Genomic DNA, 9,942 nt, shown 5'->3' with positions numbered 1-9,942 from the left:
CCAGTCTCTCTCAGTTGTACTGTCTTCAACTCACCTCCTTGCTACTGTGGTTTTTCTCTGGCCTCCTTGGCACTTCCGCATCGTTTCCGCTGGTCGTGTGCTGCCCAGTCGCGATGTATGCCACACATATCCGCAAGGACGTTTTGCGACAGTGCCGAGTCTCTCCATGACCGCTCTATGAGTGTCCCGCCGCGAATACGGCGTGCTCGCTCACACGGTTAGAGGCGTACGTAGCGGTACACCTGAACACGCTCCCCAGGAAGTCGCTTGACTGCTACAGATTGGCGCTGCGGCAGTCTGGCAGGAATAGGCGAGCTCGGTTCTCCCTCCTGAAGTTCGTGAAGGGGCTGACGTCGTAGTTGAGCGCGCACATCAATCCGTTCTATCAAGAGTGCCCCATCCGAGTAGTGGAGTCGGAGCGCTACTTAAAATTTGAGGTGCGGCAGCTGTCGGGCGGGAAATGCGCCAAGGGGAGACACTTCTTCTTCGCCCCGATGCCGACACTGCACCACGTCGTGAGGAACTCCGTCACAGAAAGACATGGTTGTCTTTGCGGACCTCCCTTCGTTTTTTAACAGGTAGCAGAGCACAGCAGGTTTGTGGCACCTCTCGAGACTTCGACGAACCGATATGCAACACGCGCAGCGACCACGACAAGCACCCCGGTGCGGATGAAGAAAGCGATCATCTCCATGTTTTCCAGAGCCTACGGTTATATCAGGCACCATCTTCTCCTTCGAGCGGCCGAGGAAGATGCAGTGAAACTGTGGCACTCTTCTTTGACGCTCTCCTCGGCCTCTCACACAGCAGCGCCCAGCGGCGTATGGATGTTGTTCTGCCCGGAGGCACACTAGCGGCTGCTGCTTGGCTCTATTCGTACTGACTGAGACACTGTATTCGTAGTCAATGACGGCGAGCACCCCTCCTCTGCTGCTGCGACATCCCCCTCTACCAGCGCTACGACTAGGGGAGGCAACGTTGTCCATAGAGAAGCTGACGGAGGAGGCGGCCGAGTGTCACATCAACTTTTTTCTGTCAGTGAGCACGAAGGGTGGTGCAGGTGGGTACTCAAGGGGCGGTATGGAGCCTATTTTGATGTCCTTGAACGGACCCTCGAAGGTGCGTCTGCGTCGATGATGCTGGTCTACCGATCGTGGGCGCATTTCTCGTCATGCGGCACAAGGGGTGGTTCAGCAAGCATGAGCTGCAGCGCATTGCACTGGGGACTCTTGCGGTGTACGCTGATAGTGATGCTAGCGGGATATCCTTCTACTCGGCGTTTTCCCAAACAGCAGCGCCTATGGCAAGTGGCGCTGCAAGCAGTGAGCGTACGTCCATCGTGAACCAGCTGAATCCTTTGGACGTCGCTCAGCAGTCCTTAGGATCGAGGAAGCGAACGGATGCATGTGGAACGGTGACGGCCGAGTGTGAGGCAGGCAGTTTCTCTAGCATGCGTCAATGGCTGCTGTGGCTGAAGGCGACGATGAAGTGGTCCGTCATCGTTTTGTTTGTCAGGCGCCGTGAGGCACAGACCCCAGTCTGTGGAGAGAAAGGGTCACGAAGCGGCTTGCTTGGTAGCAGTGTGGACTGGTAGAGCCGACACCGCACTGTACCCCTTTGCTCGCACCGTGATCGCGCCATGTCGCCTTGGCTGTGGCTGTGACTGTGTGTGTGTGTGTGTCCGCACCTGTGCATAGCTGCACACAAGGCCAATCTAGGCCTACCTCTTTCTCATGTCCTACCTTCTCCTAACTACCCCAATGTCCCTTACCCTCACCCCCGCAGGTTTTTTTTCCCTCTAGCAGCCACGAGATGTCACAGTAACGTAATTTATGCTGCACTCGCTACTCGCCTCTCTCTCTCTTTCACCTTTTTCCATGCGCCTGTGAGTGCGCTGGAGAGAGAGAGAGAGAGAGAGAGCGCTGCTGAACAATGCCTGCGGTTCCACAGTTCTCCCGACACCGCGTGAGAATGCCCTCTCTCTTACCTGTTGGCAACGCGCTGCGCTCGCATACAACTACACATAGCTCCTTCACCAGATCGAGCCACATGCAGCTGCTTGCAGGCATCTTTCTCTCTGACGTCCCTCACTGTGCCAGCCGGACACTGAGGCGCAGTGTTTCACTGCATCAGGGCGGCAGCAGTAGTTGCGTTCTCCCTTTCCGTATTGCCTCTCCTGCCCCGCATATATGTGTAGGGGTGGCAGCGGGGCATCTTATAGGGCTGGGTGTGCACGGAGCATGTTGAGCGCGGGCGTGCCGCTCACCTCATGCCTCCACTGCCACTGTCCCCTTTGCCCCTCACTGGTGAATCGGCGTCTTCTGGTTTGCGTGTGTCACGCATGTCCTTTTTCCCGCCCTGTATGGGAGACTCACAACTCTGAAGGACAGAGCGCACTGAGGGAATTGTTGTGCCTCTGTCGAGGGCGTCCCGTGCTCTCCCCTTTGCATCATTCCTTACCCCTCTACGCCTCTTCTCCCACACTACCACACCGAAGCAGCTCATCTTCTACACACAGATCCAAGCACAAGCACCAGAGCGTACGCCCACGCACCCACACGCACAGGTGGTTGCTGTACTGACGTCGCTGGGCAAGCATGAAGTTCGGAAAGCGCCTGCAGGATGAAATTGTGCTGGAGTGGGCTGACTACTATGTCAGCTACAAGCGACTCAAACAGTTTATCCATAACTCTGAGCTGCGCGGCTGCGAGTTCAGCGATGAGCTCTTCAACATCATAACAGAGGAACTCGCGAAGGCAGAGGGTCTCTTTCAGCAACTCATGACGGACCTGCAGGAGGAGCACGCCAGGCTCATGAAGATGAATCCAAACCACCCTGTGGCCCCGGAGAGGAAGCTGCGCAGGTTCTACCGCCGCAAGAAAGGCGACAGCGCGAACGACGAGGCACCAAACGAGGAGACAGGGCTTGTGAGTACTGCCACCAGCTCTGTATGTGACCCCTCAGTGCTGGACGAAGAGGTGGTGCCGCGCCCCCAGCACACCGGCCTTGGCGCTCTCTTCAAGCATCTTTTTTTGCTGCTGATTGGTGACTCACAGGTGAAGGAGGTAGAGAGCAACACGCCGAGAGCTCTCTTCCTCGAGTGGCACTCTAACGCGCATCAGCTGCAGCACTTTGCGGAGCTAAACCTCGAGGCTATCCGGAAGTCTGCCAAGAAGCTGAAGAAGCACCGCCGCATGGAAGACGACTTCACGGCCGCCATCGAGGTGGAGCTCGCCCGCTCGCGGCTAGTCACTCTTATGCCGCGTCTGCGCAACCTCTTGTCGGACGTAAGCGTGGATTTTGAACGCAAGTTCAAGGTACCGCTGGACCAGTACGCCAACGTGGCTATGTCGCAAGAGTGGCATGCGAGGTGGCGCTACATCTCCCTCGGGGCTGTGCTGTTTCTGCTGGTGCAGCAGCTCCCGGTGCTGACGGAGGAGCCTGCGGCCCACAACTGCCTGGCGCTTTTCGTGCTCATCACCACACTGTGGATCACCGAGGCGATTCCGTTCTTCTGCACGGCCATGCTTATTCCACTCTTCGCTGTTCCGCTGCGCATCGTCATGGACCCAGCGACGCACCAGAGTGCGACAGCGTCGCTGGCGTCGCAGATCATCTTGGGTAAAGTCTTTAATCATGTCCAGATTCTCGTCATGGGCGGCCTCACCATCGCCAAGGCGTTCTCACGTACCAATCTGGAGATGTACGCTGCGAGCATGCTGCACCGGTGGACAGCCCACCGCCCCTCGCTGTATTTGCTTGGTGTGATGCTTTCCAGCTGCCTCTTGTGCGCCTTCATGTCGAATGTGGCGGCCCCGCTGCTGGTACTCGGAGTGGTGCAGCGCACGCTTTGGGAGTTTCCCGAGGGAACGAAGGCGCCGCACGGCATCCTGCTGGGCCTTGCCTTCTCGTGCAACATCGGTGGCATGCTCTCCCCTATCGCTTCTCCGCAGAACGCTGTTGCCATCTCAGCGCTGGGCTTCTACAACGTATCCTTTGCGCAGTGGGTCACTGTGGCCATGCCGGTCGTGCTGTTCAGTGTGGTCGCCGCGTGGGCCATTGTGTTGATTGTATGGGAGCCATTTGCCGCTGTCCCGTACATCCCCCTGCAGGTTGTGAACACCGCGGCGGAGGAGCAGGTGTCTTCCGCGACGCGTGTGGTGGTGCTGGTAGTGTCGGCCATCACGATAACGCTCTGGATTCTGCCGGCAAATCTTTTCTTCGGTGACACCGGCATCGTGGCTCTCATCCCGATTGTCGTGTTCTTTGGCATCGGCATATTGTCCAAGGATGATTTCAACACGCTCTCCTGGCACCTAATGTTTTTACTTGCTGGTGGCAACATGCTGGGGCTGTGCGCTCACGACTCCCGCTTACTTGATATCATCGCCATGAGCATGAAGTCCACCCTAACAGACTCGCCGCCGTACCTGACACTTTTGGCGGTCCTTATCGCTGTGAGCATTATTACGACATTTGTGTCGCACACGGTGGCGGCTATGATCCTGCTACCCATCATTGTGAAGATTGGCTTCCTCATGCCCCAGTCCACAGGTATCATGGCCGTCACACCACAGTCGATGGTAATGCTGACCGCTTTGATGTGCTCTGGTGCCATGGCGTTCCCTATCAGCTCCTTCCCCAACGTGAACTCGCTTCTAGCGGAAGACTCGAAGGGTAAGCTGTATCTGCGAGCGAAGGACTTCCTCGTTTGTGGCACAGCGATCACGCTAGTATTCATGGTATGTCTTGCGACGTGGATGGTGCCCCTCACCAACTATGTGCTTCCTGCTAATCATTGAAGTCGACAGGTCTCACGCCGGAAGCGAGAGAGTAAGGGTGTACGTGCATACTTGCAAGTGTCCTCATGGATACGTCGCTGTCGATCAAACCGCCACCTGCAGACGGACAGTGAGAGGAATCGCGCGAAGGGATAATAGATAGCTTCCTGCTTCACAGTGCGCTCTCTTTCGCTGGGGAAGGCCCGCCGCCTCGTGGGAACCTTTTAAACACTCATCCGTCTTCGCATCCGTGCCGTCCTTCCCACGCCTATGCGCGGACCCATTCCCCTCCCCTTCCTCTCGACTCTTTTGTTTTCTCTCTCTCCTTTCCCTGAATCTCCAAGGATGCTGCACATTTGCCAAGTCCACGTCGTGCTGTCTACGCGCAGGCCTCTCCCAGTCCCCTCCCGCGCCACCGTTTTCTATTGTATGTAGCATCAGCAGACATCTCAGCAGTGAAGCAGCCGGACGTGCGCATGTTAGTGATCGTGCGTCGCTCTTTCGTTTTCGCCATTGTGTGTGTGGGGGGGGGAGGGGGGAGGACTGACGTTTATCGTAAGCTGGAGCCGATCGTGCGTGCGCCGGCGTCTCGTCTGGAGCAGTTGTTGTTGTGATGGTGGTGGAACTTCTTCTGATACTTCCCCCCCTCCCCTCGCTCTCCTCGTCCCTCAGTGATCCCCCTTTTGAAGAAGAAACAAAACGCTCTAATGATAGACCACGTCGTTCCTTTCTCGTTCCATCTCCTCCCCAATCTGGCTGTTGCTGCTGCTACTGCGTCCCTTGGTGACACGAATGTGTACTCTACTCGGTGCTGCTCCTTGCACCCCAAGCGATGGGGTTCGACTTGATGCCCTCGACGTAACACTCAAGCTCATGCTTCGTGTCATACGCGACAGCAGCGAGAGGTACGGCGCACTGCGCGCTGTGCTATCCCTCTCCCATACCTCAATTCCTCTAGGTTCATCGCTCATCCTCGCACCTTTTCGCTCACTTTGTGTACTTTCTCTTCCTCACAACGGGGACATCGTCACCGCTCTCTTTGGTATTTGCCTTCACGCTGGGAGATGCACGATGGAGTCATATGAAACAGACGCCAGCCTTGAGCAGCTGCCGAAGGACGTTGAGCTCCCTGAGTTGGTGCTTCGCTGCACTGTCGTGGCCGCTATTCCCCTTCGCACATGCGAGTTTGGGGACGACAAGGTGTTCACCATAGTTGGCTCCGTCGCTCCATGCACGCCCAGTGCGGATACCGCCGCCGGGAAGACGCGTCTGCGCATTAACTTCTACAACTCGTGGGGGGCTGCCGCGGCCTTCATGGACCCCGGTGACGTTATCTTGCTGCGAGGGTTTTCTCTCTTGCATGTACCGACTCACGCGAGGTGTGGCGATCTCGCAAGCACGGCACCCGATTCCCCGCTGTTATTCGTGCGTCCGCTGCCGAGCACGAGTACGCTACGTGTGCTGCAGAGAGGCGAGAAGAAGCTCGTGATGGAGGTGTCTGTCAGCCCGGAGAACTGGGATGCCGTCGGTATGCGGAGTCTGCCTGACTCAGACACGGAAAATCAGATGTACGCACGCACGTGCTGGGGCTGGACAGAGCTAGCTTGTTGAAAGGGGGCACTACGTGCGCGAACGCAACGCACCTGCTCTGTTTCTCCCCCCGACCGCTATGGCAGGTGCATTGCGATGGAACGCACACCCTTACCCGCTCCTCCCGTTCGACTGAAAAGGCCAGGCGCGAAGGCACTCTCACAACTTCCCCTGTCTCTCCCGACTTTAGACGACTGCTGCACCGCTGACTGTGCGCTATCTGCGACTTGATGCACTTCACCTCGGAATGTTCATTTGATGCGCGGTCATCCTCTTCCTACTTCTGCCTGGGCACCTGCATCTCTCCCTGTTACTCCCTATCCCTGTCCGCCTCTCCACTTCGTGTGACAGCTCGGTGCTCATTGCGCAACATTCCCTCTGCCCGCCATCTTTACGCCCTCTCACTCCACTAGCTGCCCTCTTCTTTCCTCCTGGCAGAAGCGAACGAGAAGACCGGCGATGCGCAACTCCGGGTGAGCGACGAGAAGAAAGCAGACAAAAATGGTAACCACAGTCAATGCGTCTAGACTTATTCGATGGGGAGCACGGCCCTGTCTTCACAGGCGGCGCTGTTTCGTTGATCAACGCCACGTGGTGGCTACGCTCTCTCTCAAAGTGGGGTGCATGCGCTCATGAGTACGTGGATGCGTAGGTGTTTGATGCCATTCACGGCGCGTGCCCCTCCCCCCCCTTTGTTTCAGTCTCACCACTACCCTCTTGGCTCTTGCCCCTGTCACGACCACCCTTTTCTCTCTCCTCCGTTACATACTTGACACTCACAGTAGGTGCGCTGTTGTGGCATAAACAGCAGAGTTGAGGGAGTGCAAAACACGCACGAGTGCAGCCAACAAGACAATGTGTCTTCCCTCCCTCATCTGGCCCTCGTGCTGGAAAGCGAACTAGGTACTGTACGCACGACATCCGCGCCCTCGCCGCCCGCCCGTTTCGTCCACTGGCTCGACAAGGAGAGAGCGAGAGAGGGATGAAAGGTAAAGAAGCGTTGCGCTGCTCTCATGTACATACATGCACCCACCCACACACACACACACACACGTCGGCATCCGCGTCCACGCTTCCCCGTTCCGCTCTCCTGTGTTGACTGGTTGGGGCACATACAGTCGCATATATGACCAGCACAACAGCCGCGAAGTGCATTGGTACCATAAGCCGCAGTGAGGGCCACGTGCTCGTCATCTTGGCGCCACTAACAATAGGGCTCATCATTGTTGGTACGTGCGTGTCTGTGTGGCTATGCAGATCACGCCGCATTCTGCCACACCGGTACGGTCATGCGCGGCGCTACGTCACCCCCTCTCGGTACGCTGTTGACGATTTTACCGTATGGAGTGAAAGCAATCAGAGCAGTCTTATTTTACCTCCGCAGCCCCCCCGCGCGCGCACATCGCCTGAAAGGGGGTGGGATGGGGGCACCATGAGAGACGCGCGGGGGTGACAGCGACACTGCCTAACGCAGTGGACAACAATCGCGTACACTCATGGTCGTGTCTATCACCGTCCCATGCGACGCGCACCCTTTATTTGTCCTCTTCATCCTTCCATGGCCCACCTCCCAAGCGGCGCCGTCTCCGGTACTGTGGGTTCCATTCTCCCCACTGGTGCCATACCTGCCCCAAGGACAGCAAAAGCAAATGCAAGCAGTGTCTTGGCTGCACATTGAAGACACCGTGCAGCGTCTCAACCGCCTCAACCTCGAAGAGTACCTCCATTTCCCCAATACCCTCTGCACGGTGTATGGCGTTGTGCACCACCTCGTCCAACGCACGGCCTTGTGCCTCTGTGCGCGTCAGCGTGTCGCGCGCGCCGTCTTTAGCCCCCCCCCCCGTACCAGCTCGGCCCACGTCTCTTTCCCTAGACGTTTATCTCTACTTTTTTCTCTCCTCTCTCTCTCTCTTTTCTCCTGCGTGACAACGCTGCGCTCATCTGCTCGCCGCTTTACCGTCGTAGATCGTGCTTACTTCAACGTTACTACTCCTGCGAATCGATCAGCCAGCCGCTCATACACCACCGGCATCCGTGCTTGAACCCCCAATTCTTCTTTGCCTTCTTGCCGCATTACCGATTTTTCTTCTCTCTATATTACTACCGTTGTGTGTTTGTGTGCGTGTCCACTGCCGTTTGATCTCGCACTGTTCATCGACGCAGTTCAATCTCTGTAACCCTTCCCCCACCCTCTGAAGTAGACACGTCCGCCATGTCCTCGTTCAATCTCCAGTATACGTCTGTGAACGACTTCATCGAGAAGTGCGTCCTTTCCCGAGACCCGCATCAGCCTGAGTTTACGCAGGCTGTTCGAGAGGTGATGACGTCTCTGTGGCCGTTCCTGCAGAAGAACCCCAAGTACGCTAAAGATGGCCTGCTGGAGCGCCTTGTGGAGCCAGAGCGCTTGATTCAGTTCCGCGTGCCGTGGGTGGATGACAAAGGTGTCACCCACGTTAACCGCGCCTTCCGCGTTCAGTTCAACTCGTCCATTGGCCCCTACAAGGGCGGCATGCGCTTTCACCCCTCTGTCAACCTCTCTATTCTGAAGTTCCTCGCCTTCGAGCAAACCTTTAAGAACTCACTGACAACACTGCCCATGGGTGGCGGCAAGGGTGGGTCTGACTTCGACCCCAAGGGCAAGAGCGACCTGGAGGTGATGCGCTTCTGCCAGTCGCTCGTCACGGAACTCTACCGCCACATCGGCGCTGACACCGACGTGCCGGCTGGCGACATCGGCGTCGGTAGTCGCGAAGTGGGCTACATGAACGGCATGTACTGGAAGCTACGGAACACGAACGAGTGCACCTTTACTGGCAAGGGCCTCTCCTACCAGGGCAGTGAGATCCGCCCTGAGGCTACGGGGTACGGCCTCGTGTACTTTGCGCAGGCGATGCTGGAGCGCGTCAACGACTCTCTCAATGGCAAGACGGTCCTAGTGTCGGGCTCCGGCAATGTTGCGCAGTACACCATCATGAAGTGTATTGAGCTCAACGCTAGGGTGGTAACAGCCTCCGACTCGAAGGGCTACATCCACGACCCATGCGGCTTCGACAAGGAGAAGTTAGCGAAGCTGATGAGGGTGAAAAATGAGTGTCGTGGTACGTTGGAGGAATACGCGAAGGAGGTAGGAGTCAGTTACGTGCCAGGAAAGCGCCCGTGGTGCGTCAAGGCCGACATCGCCCTGCCGTGCGCCACGCAGAATGAGATCGAGGCAGCCGACGCCAAAACGATGGTGGCGAACGGCGTGAAGTTAGTCGCTGAGGGTGCAAACATGCCGACGACGGAAGAGGCTACGGAGGTCTTACAGAAGGCAGGCGTGATGTTCGCCCCTGGCAAGGCCTCCAACGCTGGTGGCGTGGCCATCTCCGGACTTGAAATGTCACAGAACGCGGCTCGCCTGGCATGGTGTGCCGAAGAGGTCGACAGCCGTCTGCACGACATCATGTCCAGCATCCATGCCTCGTGCGTGAAGTACGGCGAGCAGGATGGCAAGGTTAACTACGTGAACGGCGCCAACATCGCTGGGTTCGTGAAGGTAGCGGATGCCATGCTGGCTCTCGGCATCGTGTAG

At 57.3% G+C, this 9,942-nt stretch overlaps 4 protein-coding genes across 4 annotated transcripts; all 4 read left to right on the top strand.

Annotated features, from left to right (window-relative positions):
* Window positions 1-1,171: 1,171 nt before the first annotated feature.
* On the top strand, window positions 1,172-1,594 carry LPMP_283090 (hypothetical protein; the record flags this gene model as incomplete). The annotated part of the gene is made up of 1 exon (XM_010702346.1): window positions 1,172-1,594. One exon carries the CDS (start codon window positions 1,172-1,174, stop codon window positions 1,592-1,594), a length of 423 nt encoding a protein of 140 aa, XP_010700648.1.
* A 1,003-nt stretch (window positions 1,595-2,597) lies between these two features.
* Window positions 2,598-4,802, top strand: LPMP_283080 (sodium/sulfate symporter, putative; the record flags this gene model as incomplete). The annotated part of the gene is made up of 1 exon (XM_010702345.1): window positions 2,598-4,802. The coding sequence occupies one exon, from the start codon at window positions 2,598-2,600 to the stop codon at window positions 4,800-4,802; it is 2,205 nt and encodes a 734-aa protein (XP_010700647.1).
* Window positions 4,803-5,852: 1,050 nt separating this feature from the next.
* LPMP_283070 (hypothetical protein) lies at window positions 5,853-6,392 on the top strand (the record flags this gene model as incomplete). The annotated part of the gene is made up of 1 exon (XM_010702344.1): window positions 5,853-6,392. One exon carries the CDS (start codon window positions 5,853-5,855, stop codon window positions 6,390-6,392), a length of 540 nt encoding a protein of 179 aa, XP_010700646.1.
* Window positions 6,393-8,583: 2,191 nt separating this feature from the next.
* Window positions 8,584-9,942, top strand: LPMP_283060 (glutamate dehydrogenase, putative; the record flags this gene model as incomplete). Its single annotated transcript, XM_010702343.1, has 1 exon — window positions 8,584-9,942. One exon carries the CDS (start codon window positions 8,584-8,586, stop codon window positions 9,940-9,942), a length of 1,359 nt encoding a protein of 452 aa, XP_010700645.1.

This window comes from Leishmania panamensis (genome assembly GCF_000755165.1).
Source record: "Leishmania panamensis strain MHOM/PA/94/PSC-1 chromosome 28 sequence".
Lineage (NCBI taxonomy): Eukaryota > Euglenozoa > Kinetoplastea > Trypanosomatida > Trypanosomatidae > Leishmania > Leishmania panamensis.
The sequence above is the reverse complement of the archived record's forward strand: the minus strand, read 5'-3'. Positions and strand labels throughout refer to the sequence as shown.